The 16,679-nt window shown below is 40.3% G+C and overlaps 1 protein-coding gene and 1 long non-coding RNA gene across 6 annotated transcripts in view; one reads left to right on the top strand and one right to left on the bottom strand.

Annotated features, from left to right (window-relative positions):
• LOC121027609 (uncharacterized) overlaps positions 1-5,120 on the top strand; it is a 42,464-nt gene extending 37,344 nt beyond the window's left edge. Inside the window, exon 5 of the long non-coding RNA XR_005788820.1 lies at positions 4,999-5,120. This is a non-coding gene — a long non-coding RNA (uncharacterized LOC121027609). The remainder of the gene's footprint in view (positions 1-4,998) is intronic.
• AKNAD1 (AKNA domain containing 1) overlaps positions 1-10,866 on the bottom strand; it is a 42,301-nt gene extending 31,435 nt beyond the window's left edge. For 4 of the 5 annotated variants that reach the window (XM_040471172.1, XM_040471170.1, XM_040471174.1 and 1 more), the window contains exons 1-5: positions 10,749-10,866; positions 6,335-7,432; positions 4,164-4,203; positions 3,385-3,530; positions 3,229-3,291 (exon numbers count right to left, since the gene is read on the bottom strand). In XM_040471172.1, the coding sequence (XP_040327106.1) occupies positions 3,229-3,291; positions 3,385-3,530; positions 4,164-4,203; positions 6,335-7,324 (1,239 nt within the window). In that variant the 5' untranslated portion in view covers positions 7,325-7,432; positions 10,749-10,866. The remainder of the gene's footprint in view (positions 1-3,228; positions 3,292-3,384; positions 3,531-4,163; positions 4,204-6,334; positions 7,433-10,748) is intronic. The other variant, XM_040471171.1, reaches the window with a different exon arrangement.
• Positions 10,867-16,679: the final 5,813 nt, after the last annotated feature.

Raw genomic sequence — 16,679 nt, forward strand, 5'->3', positions numbered from 1 at the left:
CCCCTAAGATCTTGGGATTTAAATTGTGTTATATCTCAGAAGAAGATAGGGCACAGTTTTCTAGCTATAAATGTACCTCATGTAATCCTCATGGCAACTCTGAGATGGGAAGTGCCTAAGATGGTACAGCCAGTATATAGAACTACATTGTCTGTTCCAACATCCAGATGCTTTCCATTCTGTTGTGTTGTTCATGCTGAGAAGGTTAGTGTCGCCCTCTCTGGCCTTCTTCCAATGCTGAATCAAATGGGCCTGGAAATCTCAGGCCAAGGCTGACACTGTCAGGAATCACCTTGACTCTCATCTCTGCCCTAATACGAATGCCCTCATATCCTCTAGCATCAAGGGGAAACTTCCTGGATTGAGGCCTCAGAAGGCTAGTGCCTTGAACCAGTTCCCTCTGCTTTGCTCAGCCCTTTAAAAATCTATGGGGCGCCTGGGTGGCGCAGTCGGTTAAGCGTCCGACTTCAGCCAGGTCACGATCTCGCGGTCCGTGAGTTCGAGCCCCGCGTCGGGCTCTGGGCTGATGGCTCGGAGCCTGGAGCCTGTTTCCGATTCTGTGTCTCCCTCTCTCTCTGCCCCTCCCCCGTTCATGCTCTGTCTCTCTCTGTCCCAAAAATAAATAAACGTTGAAAAAAAAATCTGTGTTCTTCCAGTTCCTGAAAACCAGACTTTTTAAAAAAATTTTTTTAAATATTTATTTATTATTTTTGGCAGAGTGTGAGCAGGGTAGGGGCAGAGAGAGAGGGAGAGACAGAATCTGAAGCAGGCTCCAGTCTCTCAGCTGTCAGCACAGAGCCCGATGCAGGACTCAAACCCACGAACTGTGAGATCATGACCTGAGTCGAAGTCGGATGCTTAACGAACTGAGCCACCCAGGCACCCCAAAACCAGACTTTTTTGATATCTCCTTTATCATTCACTGCTTCACTCTGGCAATCTGGCTTTTACAGAATCACTTCATTAAATAAAACTGGGCTTGTCAAGGTCCCTCATGATCTCTTGGTTGCCAAATCCAATTCACTTCTTGATTTTTTTTTCCTGTTATTTGAACATGTGTTGTTGTGGCCCATACCCCCTTCTTTTCTTTTGGCTTTACAGCTCCGCCCCTTGCAGGTCTGCCTTGAGCTTTGAGGTCACTGCTTGTCAGTCTCCTTTGAGGAACCCTCTTTTACCTGCCCCTGTTTGCTGATTCTTTCCTTGGGCTTCTTTACTGCTTACTCTGCAGGTTTGCCTGGGAGTAAACTTCATATACTTCATAGCTTCAACCCACAACTATATCCAGATTTACATTTCTGGCCCAAGCAACTCCTCTGAGGTCCAAATCCATTGCTCTAATTGCCTACTGGATCTTTCCAATTGGATGTCCTACAGGGACCTCAAAATGAACTTGGCACCTTGCCTCCTGCCTGCCTCCCACACCCATTAGGAACTGGATCTTCCATTTTTAGTCCTGGCCTTGGTTGCCCACGCTAGAAATCTGAAACTCACCCAAGCCTCCTCCCTTCCTTTCTTCTCCCCTCTTAATGTGCAACCACTTTGTTAAACTCTTAGATTTGTCCCCCTCTCCATCCTCATTGCTAGTTTTGGTTCAGGTGCTCATAACTTGTTACCTGGAGTATGGCTTCCTAGCCAGGCTTTGTCCCTAAGTCTTGCCCCCATGGTGCTCACCATTCCTTGGCTTTCAGTCCTCCAGTGTTGCCCCCTCACTCAACCTCAGGGTGAAATATAATCTTCTTAGCATTGTTTAAAGGTCTTTCATGAATAGTCCTTGTCTTGTCCCTTCCTCTTCACCACATGAACCCTGGATTCCATCTGGCTAATTACAGTACCACACGATTCCTCATCCCATCAGGGTTTTCTGTCCCCTGTGCCATTGTGACTGGTGATTCTTTTTCTTGGACCACTGTTTTGTAACTACCTGTCAATCTCATACATATTCATCCTACAATGCCAAACTCCGAGGTCAGTCACTTCCAGAGAGCCTTGCAAAGTACCCTCTAACTGTCAAGGGTGAGCCGCTTCTAAGCTGCCATTAGCATTATTTCTCAAGCTTCATGTTGCTTGTCTATTTACCTAACTGTTCCCAGGAGACTGTAAGCCACTTGAAAAAGAAATTGTTTCTTTATCTCCAAATCTCTAGTGCCTGGTACAGAGTCTTGGACATAGGAAGTACCTGATAAGTATATGTTGAATTAATTAATTAATTAATAAGTTATTTAATTAATACAATAGATGAATGAGAGTGATCAACTGTGTCTCTTAACATTTGAGTCCTCCTTTCCTCTGTCTATACTGTCTGGTTTCTACCGCACAGCCTGCCATTGCTTTGTTCGTGCTCCTTCACATCAGGACTTCTGACCACCTGCCTTGTTGCTGACCCAGTGGCCTGAATGACGTCTTTGACTTTGCACATTTCTGGCTCTAACAATCTCAGCTTTTTGCCCCATTACCATGTTCCACCCCAACTTCCCACAACCCTGGCACTGATGAACTGTGGTTACAATATAAATTAGTGATTTGATTAAATGCAACAACAAACAAGGATGTGAAAATCACAGATTTTCATCTGAAAAGCATAGTTTTAAGATCAGGTTTGAGTTTTCAAAGTTTTATATGTTGAGTTGTCAGATATTGGCAAATTTTATAATCTGTATCCCCCAGGACCCACCAACTCTGGATGGACTTGCCCTGTATAACAGCTGGCATGTTATTCTCTTAAGCCTACCATGGTCTCAGATTTATTGTTGGGTGGCCACTGAGGAATAATAGCCATAAGTAATAGACTCCTCTGAGAATGAACGAGGGATAAATACACATAGAAATAGAACTCTAAGCTCTTTTAGCTCCTATAACACAAACCCCTGAGCCAGATAATCAAGGAGATCCTGAACCTCAGCATGTTGAGAGGTTGGGTAGAGGGAAAGGGGAAATAGTATAAATTAAACGTTCACAAAATTTTGTACTAGTTACCAAATATATCAAGCTTGAAATAGATTATTAAAGGTCTTAATTCAATTCAGTTAATCATTAATAATTAAGGGTACAACATATGTGAAACACAAGGCTAGGCCTCTGGAGGTCACAGTCCTTAATCTTCAGCAAAACATTTCCACCAGAACATTTCTATGCCCCCCAGTGTAGAGGAAACATGGTGCTATAAAGTCATTCATACTTATGCACATCAAATTCCCTAACAAAGATGTTTAAACTTGATAAAATTTTTACCAGCTTCTTGTCTTGCAAATGACAAGGAGAGTCCTGTGCTATGCTTTTGGAAAATTCTTGTACCTGTAGTGAAAAAATGCAATATTTCATTAATTGCATGATGTCTTATGTCTGAATTTGGTCACTTCTATTGGTCATAATCTTTTAAAATATTACTTTAGTCTTCAGTTGATCAGTCTGTTCTTTTAACTTCTGGCACATCTGTTTCCCTTCAGTTATCTTTTGAAATATGTAAGAACTTGGGCAAGGGTCTTTCTGAGAGGTTGATGACACCTTAAAGAGACTTGTCTCAGATTCTATTCCTATATAAGAGAGAATAAGTTTTGGCTTCTGTTCATCTCAACTTCACTGCAGATTTATGAAGTACTAAAAACAGAAGTCTGTGGCAACCATCACCATTTGCTATTAAAAAAAAAAGTTTTCAGGGCGCCTGGCTCAGTCAGTTAAGCATCCAACTTCAGCTCAGGTCATGATCTCACTGTCTGTGAGTTCGAGCCCTGCATTGGGCTCTGTGCTGTCAGTTCAGAGCCTGGAGTCTGCTTCAGATTCTGTGTCTCCCTCTCTCTCTCTCTGCCTCTCCCCACTCATGCTCTGTCTCTCAAAATATGAATAAACGTTAAAAAAAAAGTTTAAAAAAAGTTTTCAAAATGTATATCTAAATCAGAAGTTTAAAAATGCTAGTGGGGCACCTGGGTAGCTCAGTCAGTTGAGCATCCAACTTTGGCTTAGGTCATGATCTCACAGTTCATGAATTTGAGCCCCACATTGGGTTTGCTGTTGTCAGCCTGTCCGCACAGAGCCTGATTCTGATTTTCTGTTCTCCTCTCTCTGCCCACCCCCCTGAATTTGTGTTCTCCCAAAAATAAATAAATAGTAAAAATAAAATAAAATAAAATAAAATAAAATAAAATAAAATAAAATAAAAATGTTGGTACCTGTGAGATTGTCTTGGTGAATATGTATTGTGGGCTCCATCTGCACAATTAAAGGATAAGAAAACATTATTGTTGACACAGATCGGTGATGCCATTATTCAAAATGATCCAAAATGTTGTGGTCATCATGGAGGCAGCCCAGAGTTGTGTCAAGAGCTGGGCTCCCAAAGCCAAGGTTGAATTCCACTCTGACACTTACCTCCCAGGTGACCCAAGGCAATGACTCCATCGCTGTAAACCTCAAATTCCTCAGCAATAAAATAAGGGTAGAAATAGAACCCACCTCCTAGGGTTGTTACAAGGATTAAGTGTTAGATATTACCATATCTGTTACTACTACCATGTTTGATACTATTGTGGGGAACACTGAAACGTTTCTCCTAAAACTGGACCGTGAGGTCCATGAGGGCAGGGGCCATTGTTGGTCTTGTCGCCAGCTCTGTCACTGGTACTCTCACTAACACCATGCACACAGTAGCCACATTCTGGAGAAAAATATAAAATAGTATGCATTAAGTTCCAAAATGTATGTCATGATAGTGATTGTTTACTTGCCATAAGCTAACAGGACAGGAGCTTAAATTCCAGAGTGACTCACCTTGAGAGTCTACACATAAAGCTCAGAAACATGCTAGTGCCAGAGTGCTAAATGGTGGTGGTCAAATTAGACTTTGGTTATTATGAATGTCTCAACTGTATGACAGATAGAGAACTGATAGAGTCTAGTTCTCCAACCTCAATTAGCAGGACTAGAGAAAATAAGACACCTGACTTTAGACTTCCATTGCCAGAGAGAGGTGAGCCTAATATCCATTTCTGTTCCTGCTAACCTCAGGGCACTGAGGACTGTGCACCCCTGTGCACCCAGGGGTGGGTGCAAGCAGAATGAGGACCCCTGAGACTTGCCAATGTCAGACATAGAGAAGCATTCCAGTCAAGGCCAAGTGGAGCTGCTAGATTCAGGTATGGGGGGGGAGGGGGGGAAGTGGTGGGGTGAGGGTTGGGGAGGGGTTCTGTTCAAGCTCCCCAGAGTATTCAGTTGCTAGAGAAGGGAGTTGAAGCATGAAGGAGTAGAAATGGAAACAGGCATAGAGTGTTCAGTCCAGAGTGCCCTTCATACAAAGCTTCAGGGAAAGATCATACTGTCCTGACAAAGTGCCAGAGAACTGAAATGTTTACTTTGATCATTAATGTGAATTTACCTTACCACCGAATCTTAAATAATCGAGGCCCTGAGCCTCAACATGTTGGGAGATAGATGGGGGGACGGGGAGATGAGGAAAGGGGAAATAGTATAAATTAAACATTAACAAAATTTGGTCTTTGGGAGTTCCTGGCTGCCTCCATCAGTAGAGCCTGTGACTCTTGATCTCAGGGTTGTGAGTTTGAGCCCCATGTTGGGTGCAGAGATTATTTAAAAAAAAAAAATCCCAATATAAGCATTTAAAAAATGGTACTAACTAGTTACCAACGTAGCAAGCTTGGATTATGTTATTAAAGATCTTAATTTGATCTGATTTAGCGTTAATAACTAAGGGTGTAATATATAGAAGACACAAGGCCAAGCCCCTAGGGGAATTAGGCAATGGAAAGATGAAGACAAGGTTACTGCCCTCCACAGTACTCAAATCTAGTAGAGGAAACAGATATTTCCAAATTATTATGATCCAAAGCATGCTGAGATAAATGCTCTGACAGAAAACTAAACAAAAGAGGATGTGAAGGACTGAATGGGAGTGCGAGTGAGGGTCTGAAAAGTCCTGTAGCCAACAGGGAATTGAAAGAGGCCATGAAAATGACCAGATTTTGAATAGGCATAGGTAGGATGTTCCATGGAGGGCAGGAGCTCAGTGGGTGAGCGGCCAGAGAGCTTGGGGACCAGCCAGGTCACTGAAGATGACTCCTGAGGGATGGGAGCTAAGTTTATAAGGGTAGGATGAAGCAAAAAAAAAGCAGGGCAGCGGGGGGACTCAAATTCCAGGTCAAAGAGTTTGGAATTTATACTATTGTGTGTTGTTTGTCCAGCCCCTGATTCTTCTCAGGAAGACACCCACTGAGCTTCTGAGGGGTCAAAGACTAGAAGTCAGTTCCATGCGCCTTGCAAAGGCCCACTGATATGGATATGGGAAGTTGCCCAGATTATGCATTTCCTGGAGACTACTTTTACTCACCTCTGTCTGTTGTGAAGAATCAGTAGTTTTCCCTTTCTGCTTTTGTTTTTCAATACAATTTGACCTAGATATGCTTTCTAAAATATCTTGCATCATAACTGACTTATCCCTCAGTTTAGGAGAAAGGCTGGATTCTGTATCTATTATAAGTGGCTTATTAATTATGTTATTTTTAGGGATTTTCACTTTAGGAGCAACCTTAAAGAAATCAGAGAACTGGTAATGAACCTGGTCATGGCCATATTTGAACCAATTGCCTGAAATTGCTTTTTCAGTCTGTTGTTTCTGGGGTGGCTGCCCTTGGAAACTTTTTGGTTTATCACATAGACTCTTTACCTTACTTAGAAATTTTGAAGTTTCTTGATAGCTGCTCTCTCCAGCAACCACTGGCTCTTCTAAATTAGAGGTGTTTTCTTCTCTCATAGTTCGAGAACAATAGGGCTTATTGCTGCTTTCATCATCCCTTTTGGGGCTGAGAGGGCCTGTGAGTTCCGAGGTTTGTTCTTTTGGCCAAGAATTCTTAGCATAGTGCAAAATAATATTTTTAATAATGGCTTCATCAGAACAGCCAGCATTAGAAATCTCAGGGAAAGTTTCACAATTAATGCCTTGACCTTTTAAGAATTCCTCTTTGGAAAGATGATGGAGTAAAATATCAGAAAGGTTTGACTTTGAAGGGTCTCTTTCATTAGCTGGAATATCAAGATTTATGGTGGATTGTTTCTCTTTATCATAGTTTTTGTTAACAACAGTTTCAGTCATTTTATCCCAAGTCTTGGTTATGTCTGCATTTCCACAAATCTCTTTGTATGTGGCCTCTTTTTGAGGATCATCTACTGTTGACATAATTTGATATGAGATATCAAGGATGTCATTTTTTGAGGTAAAATTGTAATCACTGTATATCTTAATTTGGGAGAAATCCCTACCAAAAAGCAAATGTTCCTGTGGCTTAGGAGTTGTGTCTTCTGAGAAACTGGCTTCCTCCATGTATGTGCAGCCTGACTTCCTTTGTCCTTTGCTGCCTCTTTTTGATGTTCTTAATTGTAACTGTAGATCTTTTGGTTTTAATTGGTTGTCTTCATCGTGTCTCCTAGTCTGTGCAAAACAAGAAGAACGTCATTGTTAAATATATTGGAATAATGTATGACACTATGCTTATATTGCTGTCTATACCAGAACAAAATGGATGCTTTTCATTTAGGGAAATTCAGTTATAAATATGAAGGCAGAATGCTCAGCCAAGTGGTATATAAGCAAGGAATTTAAAAAAAAAAAAGGTTGGGAGGAGGTTTTACATGTTTCATTCACTAAATTTTGAGGGAGAATTTGATCTCCAGTTGATGAGTACGTATTTTTCAATCTCTCTTAGGAAATGCTATTTGGAATATATATTCCACAAAATAAGAACTTAGGGTGAAAGTGAAAGATTACTATTTTAAAGTAGCAGGGCTAGGGGTGCCTGGATGGCTCAGTCAGTTAAGTGACCAATTTCAGCTCAGGTCATGATCTCATGATCATGGATTCGGGAATTCGAGCCCCACAGCTGGCTCTGTGCTAACAGCTCGGAGCCTGGAGCCTGCTTCTGATTCTGTGTCTCCCTCTCTCTCTGTCCCTTCCCCGCTCATGCTCTGTCTCTGTCTCAGAAATAAATAAACATATAAAAAAGAAAAAGAAAAAAAAGAGTCTCTTATGGTTTGCCTCCCTCCCTCTCTGTAAAAAAACCATCCATTTAGATACCTCTTCTCAACTTGCGAACTCATGGAACAACTCCTTAGAAGCAGTAAGATTTCCTCCAGTTTTAGGTGGAGTAACTGAGGCTCTGACTCAACCAGGGGGCCTGCAGCCACCAGCTACCTCCCTTGACCATATAATGACAGGGTTGGATGAGTGGATCTCTGCGGTTCTCTCCCCTTCTAAATTTTTCTGAGTCTGTGAACTTGTGGTTTATTAGATAACCTGAAAATCTAAAATAATATGTTTGACAAAAAAAAAAAAAATGAGCTAAATTGTCCAAGAAAAAAGGAGTACAAACTAAATGTGGTAAAGACATCTACAGAACATTGTTCAAAATCTTAATTTATAGATATATGCCAATGTTAGAGAACTCAAATCAAAAAAAAATATTTTGTTTAAAGTGAGGGGAGAGGGGAGAGAGAGAGAGAGGGAAGGAGGGGGAAAGAGAGGGAGGGGGAAGAGGGAAGGAGGGAGGCAGAAGAGAAGAAGAAGAGGAGGAAGAAGAGGAAGAGGGGGAGGAGGGAATAGGGAGAGGAGGAGGAGGATAGGAGAAAGAGGAGAAGAATCACTGAAGGATTACTTTGAATTATTTAGTGCCTAATATTTACTGTGAAGTGAGGCATATCTTCATGAACAGAATTAAAGATTACTCCAACCCAAATTGAAGAACAAGGAAAAATGCTTCCCAGGAAAGTCAAGAGCACAGTGGGAAAGCAAGAGTTGAGAGACTTAGATGTGAGTTCCAGCTTCTCTACTCATTAGCTATATGCCTTCAGGCAAGTTACTTAATTTTTCTGAGTCTTAGTTTCCTCTTCTGAAAAATAGGAATAATAATACCTAGTTCACAGGATTGCTAGGAGAACATGAGATAATGCATGTAAATCTCTTGGCATAGTGTTTGGCACAGAATGAGCATTCAGTAACTTGTAGTTTAAAAATGAAAAAGAAGGAGTTCCTGGGTGGTTCAGTCAGTTAAACATCTGACTCTTGATCTCAGCTCAGGTCTTGATCTCAGGGTCGTGAGTTCAAGCCCCATGTTGGGCTCCACACCGGGCATGAAGCCTACTAAGAAAGAAAGAAAGAAAGAAAGAAAGAAAGAAAGAAAGAAAAAAGAAAGAAAAGAAAAGAAAAAACAATACTGAAGAATGCCCAGATATAGAAGGCTAGGTATTCTCTTTGTGGGAATATTTAAAGGATCAAGGAAGAAACAGCATATATGAGACATGATCTCTATAAAAGCTTTAAAACTATTTTAAAAATCTACCTATAAATGAATATATTGTTTGGTAGTGAAAACTATCACTAAATAAATTTAAACATAATGTGTCTAAGACATCCAAATGGTCAATAGGTACATGAAAAGATGCTCAACATCATTCATCATCAAGGAAATGCAAATCAAAACCACAATGAGATATCACCTCAAACTAGTTATAATGGCTATCATCAAGAAGACAAGAGATAACAAATATTGGCAAGGATGTGGAGAAGAGAGAACTCTTGTAACACTGTTGGTGGGAATGTAAATCAGCTCATCTACTCTGGAAAACAATACGGAGTTTCTTCAAAAAATTTAAAATAGATCAACTATATGATCCAACAATCCTACTTCTGGGTACATACCTAAAGAAAATGGAAACAGGATATCAGAGAGAAATAGGCCCTTCCATGTTTATTGCAGCATTATTCATGGCAGCCAAGACATGGAAACAACCTAAGTGCCCATCAGTGGATGAGTAGATGAAGAAGATAAGAAAGAAGGATGTCCTTCCATTTGCAACAACATGAATGGACCCTGAGCACATTATGCAAAGTGAAATAAGTCAATCAGAAGGACAAGTACTGAATAATACTCCTTGTAGGTGGAATCTAAAAGAGCCAAACTTGTAAAAACAGAAAGTAAAATGGGTGATGGGGGTTGGGGGTTAGGACAGATGTTGTTTTCTGGTGTAAACTTGAAATGAGTGGCAAATAGGCCCTACAGCTCTAATGCACAGCACAGTGAATATAGACAACAGTATAGTATTATAATCATAAAACTTGCTAAGAGACTAGAACTTAATTATTCCAACCACTAAAAAGAAATGATAATTATGTAATGTGATAGAGATGCTAATTATCACTACAATGGCAGTATATATATATATATATATATATATATATATATAAATGAATGTATCAAATTAAATGTGTACACTTTAAAATTACACAATATGAAAAGTCAAATATACTTCAATAAAAAAGTCTGATTTCTGAGGGTAAAAAGAGTATCTTTAAATGCCTACAGAGAAAAGAAAGATGAATTCTAGTTTTGCAAGACTTGTAGTGACCTAGGCTATAGCCCCAAACTCCTTCTCATGCTTTCTTTGTATCTTGAGATGCTCCTTGCTGACCTCTAAGTCTTTCTTGCTAAGGAAGGAAAGATCCTTTGTTAACCAGATCCTACTTTCTAAAATATCATCCCACTTAAACTGATAAAATTTAATTTATGCTAAGAAACATAGAAAGAGACCACCAAGATAAGCCAGAAGTTTAAAGAACTTTCTCATTAGACATGGGAAAACAGCTTCTGTTACTATTATTGTTATTGGTGTGTGTGTGTGTGTGTAAAATATCAAAATGATTTAGTCTAATTAAAGGACAATCTACATCCTTGGCATTATAATGGGCCCCTTACAGGTAGCTGGAGGGAACTGGAACATCTTCTCACGTCAAACCCAGCTCAGTCTTGGAATTCAAAGGCGCATCCAAAGAGTTTCCAGTCAGAACCCAACAGAACCTCTCTATAGACCCAATTTGACTTACTAAGTTCAAGTGAACACATTTGGGGCCAAGACTGCTTATGTAGCTGTACTGACCATTATGTGCTCAGCAATAGCTCATAAATAACCCTGAGCATGAACACTCTGAGCAAATGGCTAGCACATCCCAGGAGCCCAGCCCTGTGAAAACACTTTTAGTCTGGGCCTTGAGCAGGGATGAACAACAAGGTGCTCACCATGCTACACATCTATTCCCTGTGTAGTTTACTTTTTTTATAAAGTCTGAATTTGGTGTTGAAGTGCTGACTTACGCTCAGTAAGTTGACTAGTTTAAGAGAAAAAGGTAACTATGGCTGGGATGACTAGGAATCTGATAGAATCAATTAAGAATGTCTATACAAGGGGGGCACCTGGGTGGCTCAGTTGGTTAAGTGTCTGACTTCAGCTCAGGTCATTATCTCATGGTTCATGAGTTTGAGCCCTGCATTGGGCTCTCTGCTATCGGCACAGAGCCTGCCTTGGATCCTCTGTCCCCCCTCTCTCTCTGCCCTTCCCTTGCATGCATGTGCACATTTGCAGTGTCTCTCTCTTTCTCTCTCAAAAGTAAATAAACATTAAAAAAAAAAAAGAATGTCTATACAAGGGAAAACCAAAACTTCTTACTGGTTAGAGGCCAAAGATGGTCAGAAAATCATTGTTTCTGGCTAGTGGATGATGTTTGTTTTATTCAATGTTGTGTGTCATGTTCTATATGGGAAGATAATTTCCGTCTTCAAAAGAAAACTGTGGGACCATGTGCCTGTGACAATCTCTTAACCTCATCCCCAATACCTTCTGTTCTGTGTTTAGACCTTTGCTAGCCTCCAGACATGGTGCATATGACTCAAAGATGGAGGAGAAAGCAAACATTGTTTCTACCTACCCTTCTAAGACTCCCTGCACTAAAGTATGAATCACTTAACACTCAGGTCTTGAACGCCACTCTTCTAAGACCAACCCTAGTAACTAATAAAAAATAGTTGACTATTGGACCCAAATTCTCCTTCCTCCATTATATGTATGTGATGAAGAATATGAATAGATTACAGTTAGGAGCTCTAAGTTCATGATCCAATGACATATATAGTTTTAAAGATTTTATATATTTTTAAAACATTTTTTAATGTTTATTTTTATTTTTGAGACAGAGGGAGAGAGCATGAGTTGGGGGGCGGGGTGCAGAGAGAGAGGGAGACACAGAATGTGAAACAGGCTCCAGGCTTTAAGCTGTCAGCACAGAGCCCAATGCGGGGCTCAAACTCACGAACCGTGAGATCATGACCCGAGCCAAAGTTGGACGCTTAACCGACTCAGCCACCCAGGCACCCCTAAAGATTTTCTATTTTTAAGTAATCTCTACACCTATGTGGGGCTCAAACTCACAACCCTGAGATCAAGAACCCCATGCTCTACTTTCTGAGTCAGCCAGGAGCCCCTGCAACAATATTTTGTACCACCTAAGGCAATATGCTGTTCTATAAGATTTCAACCAACACATGCCACAGTCAACACGAAGAGGTAAAACAATAGCAGTAGCAATAGAAACTCACCTCCATCTTGGGGTCTCTGGGCATCGATGGAATGAACCAGTGAACCTTTTAATACAGATAAGCAATCCTTTAACTCTAAATCATCTTTCTTTTTTTCAATAGTAAGAAGTTGGCTGCAATTAATTAATAGAACAAAAACTGAGCTTCCAAATCATGGTGTGCCTGCTTCTTCCATGTTCCTTCCATTGCAAGAAATGACTATAAGACTATATATGGCTATATAAGGAACTTCTGATGTGATCAAAACGTGTGTGTGTGTGTGTGTGTGTGTGTGGTCTTTAAAGAGCATTCAAAAATACTTAGTTTGACTCTGTTTTAATTTTCAAGTTCTCTCCCTCTATTTATAGCTCAAGATTTCTGTTTACCCATGAAGGCATATAGGAGATCGTTCAGAATAATATGTCCTAGGCCACGCCCAGAGGCCAGGTATTCATGGATTTTGTATCCAGTGTACGGTGTTTCTAGATTCAAATATTTTCAAAGGTAATGTGATACAGGTTCCCTCTGCAATTACTGCATTTGGTTACGTGCTGGTAATGCTATCAGCTAACTTTATCTCAGAAATGTGGGTGCCCACAAATGCAGTGTCTATAGCTGTAACCATATACCTTTCAGCGTGGCGTCTGGTTCCCTCCTGTTGTTGAGCGGTAGAATGGAGACACTGTGTTGGAACAACAAATCAACCCAGTGCTCCCTCGAGAGCCATGTGGGTATATTATTACAGCCCATCTTAGGTGAGTGTGCATGAATCTGATGACCAGCTGTTACAAATTATTTATTCTGAAACTATTTGAAAAATCTGATCAAAAAACACTTTTGATACTATGTGTGAACCAGTATTTGGAAAAGCTTCCTCCCTGTGTTTCACCAGCAGACTTTGCTTGGTTTTCTTATGCTTTGGAAGATCAGTGCTATCTCTGTATCCAGCTTTCCCGTTGACATAACCATATAGTCATAGATTGTCTAATTTGTGCTGTAAACCATGGACCTTTGCTGTGCTTTGGAAACATTTAGAAAACTCTTGCCAATTGATTTTCTGAAAATAATTCTAATAATAATTTTTTTAAGTTTTATTTGTTTTGAGAGGGTGGGAGGGGCAGAGAGCAAGAGAGAGAGAGAGAGAGAGAATTCCAAGCAGGCTCCTCACTCTCAGCCCAGATCCCATATGGGACTTGAACTCACAAACTGTGCAATGATGACCTGAGCAAGGATCAAGAGTCTGATGCTTAACTGACTGAGCCTGCCCAGGCACCCCTCTAATAACAAATTTTAAAGCACACTGATTTAAAGAAGTATAATTAAAAACAAACAAACCAAAAACATCCACCTTGTCCTTTCCCTAAACTTTCTAGCTTAAGTTTAGCAACCCCTGGAGATAAGGGCCAGAATATAAATTATGCCCTTGTAGAAGAATACTAGTACTACTTCCTTAACCCCTTTCTTATTAAAAAACAAACAAACAAAAAACACCCAGAGCATTTTACATAGTAATCAATTAGACTCCCCCCAGCATCACTATGAAGTAAATATTAATCAGATGCTGAAATACCAATTTTTATTGGACAATTTTACTTGCTATATTAAGATCCTAGAAATGACAACGATACAAAAGGAAAATAATGCTCAACATTGAGCCAATTATGATTGGCCTGTGTAGGCTTAATAAACACTAATTAATTCAGACACACAATACCCAGATGAGGTATTTCTTCATCCACTCAAGCAATATCATCATCTCAGAAATGGAAACTCAGTACAGTGCTAAACAATTTAGGACAGGAAATAATTACCTGTTCAAAAGATAACAGTACTTTGCATCTAAACATTGCTTTTTAACCAAGCGTTTCCAGCCACATTACAAACGCTAAGTAAACACTCTCAGAGACTTAATAAGTATTTCTCTTTAACCTCAACAGATTGAAGGAAAAAAAACAATTTAGCCAAAATTACACAGAAGGTCACTAGCAGCGAGGGTTTGGTTCCTGAGATTCCAGTATTAGGTGGAAAGTAAAGAAAGCATGTGTTTATGGATGGCCAACTATGTGCTGAGCCTTTTGTGTATTTCATCTCATCAGTCCTCTCTGTGGCCCTTGAGATAAATACTCTATGATCCCTACTGTGCGCTGAGAACAGGTCAGTCTGATTCCTAAGCCAAGTTGCTTCTGTTCCTATTAGACCACGTGTCACAAAGTGGGAGGAAATAGAAAGTTCAGACTCACCAGAACTTTAAAAAAAAAAAAAAAAGAAAGACTGGTAATTAGTTTTCTATTCCTGCTGTAGCAAATTATCCCAAACTCAGTGGCTTAAAACAACACAGATTTATTATCTTCTAGTTTTGGAGGTCGGAAGTCCAAAAATGGGTCTCCCTGGGCTGAAATCAAGGTGTCAGCAGTCTGCATTCCTCCTGAAGGCTTGAGGGGAGAATCCATTCCCTTGCTTTTTTTAGCTTCTAAACACAATCTGCATTCCTTGGCCAATGGTCCCTTTCTCCATCTTCAAAGCCAACATCATAGCCTCTTCAATCTCTTTTTGACTCTGACCCTGGTACCTCCTCTTTCACTTAACAGGACCCCTGTGATTACAAAAATGGGCCCACCCAGATAATCTACAATAACTTCCTCACCTTAAAATCCCTAACTTATCACCCGCAAAGTCTCTTCTTACAGGTACAGGAGCATATTCACAGGTTCTAGGGCTTAAGACATAGGCATCTTTGGGACCATTATTTTGCTTATCACAGTACTTTATATTTTGGAAAAAACTTTTTTTAATATTTATTTATTTGGGGGAAAGCACAAGCAGGGGAGGGGCAGAGAGGGGGACAGTGGGTCTGAAGTGTGCTCTGCACTAATAGGCTGACAACGGAGAGCCCAATGTGGGGCTCAGACTCACGAACCTCAAGATCATGACCTGAACTGAAGTCTGAAGCTTAACCAACTGACCACCCAGGTGCCCCTATTTTGGAGAATTCTTAGAAAACTAGGATCTGGGGCACCTGGGTGGCTCAGTCGGTTGGGTGTCTGACTTCAGTTCAGGTCATGATCTCACAGTCTGTGAGTTCGAGCCCCGCGTCAGGCTCTGTGCTGACAGCTCAGAGCCTGGAGCCTGCTTCAGATTCTGTGTCTTCCTCTCTCTCTGCCCCTCCCCAACTCATGCTCTGCCTCTCTCTGTCTCAGAAATAAATAAACATTAAAAAATTAAAAAAAAAACAAACTAGGATCTGTGCCTCATCATTTCTTACCCAACTAGCATCTCTTATATCTGTTACCCCCAAAGCCCCTCCTAAAATGGAACTCTGTCATCTCATGGAGCAAATTGAACACTATAGGAGGGCGTACCTCAAACATGGAAGGTTTAAAAAAAAGAAAATGATAGCTGTTGATATTTGCAACTACTTGGATGTATCTCAGAATAATTATGCTATTTGAAATAAGCCAGAAAAGAGTACAAGTTTATATAAAATTCTACAATACGCAGACTAATATATAGTGACAGAAAGCAAATCACTGGTTGCCTTGGGTTGAGGGGCAGGCTGGGGGAAGGATTACCAAGGGACATGAGAACATTTTTAGGATTGATGGATATATTGATTGTGGTGATGGTTTCACAGATGTATAAATATGTCATACAAGTGTCAAACTTAACAAATTGTGTACTTTAATTACGTACTGTTTCTTATATGTTACAGCTCAATAAAGCCATTTAAAAATACATGAGGGGCCCCTGGATGGCTCAGTCAGTTGGGCATCTGGCTCTTGGTTTTGGCTCAGGTCATGATCTGAGCGTTCATGGGATCAAGCCTGGTGTTGAGTTCCATGCTGTCAGCATAATCTTTTTGGAATTCCCTCTCCCTCTCTTTCTTCCCCTCTCTCATCTCTTTTTTTTTTTTACTCTCTCTCTCTCTCTCTGTTATCTCGCTCTGTTTTTTGTTCACGTGCACACACGCACACATGCCTGTGTGTATCTGTGCTCTCTCTCCCAAAATACATAAATAAACTTAAAAAAAAAAAAGATTCTCTTTCTCTCTCTGCCCCTCTCCCCTGGTCTCACTCTCTCTCTAAGATAAAAATAACAAATAAATAAACAACAGTATTAAAACATACATGAAAAGAAACTTCAAAATCCTCCAAGGCACCCAAGAACTGCATAATGAGGTTCAAGAGCCAGAGAGAAACTTGTGTCATGCTTCACTAACCTTATCTATATAGCTCTTCAGAAAATTCCTAAACATCTCATTCAGATGTTATCATTTCAGGA

This window comes from Herpailurus yagouaroundi, unplaced genomic scaffold (genome assembly GCF_014898765.1).
Source record: "Herpailurus yagouaroundi ecotype Mexico unplaced genomic scaffold, PumYag 77, whole genome shotgun sequence".
NCBI lineage: Eukaryota > Metazoa > Chordata > Mammalia > Carnivora > Felidae > Herpailurus > Herpailurus yagouaroundi.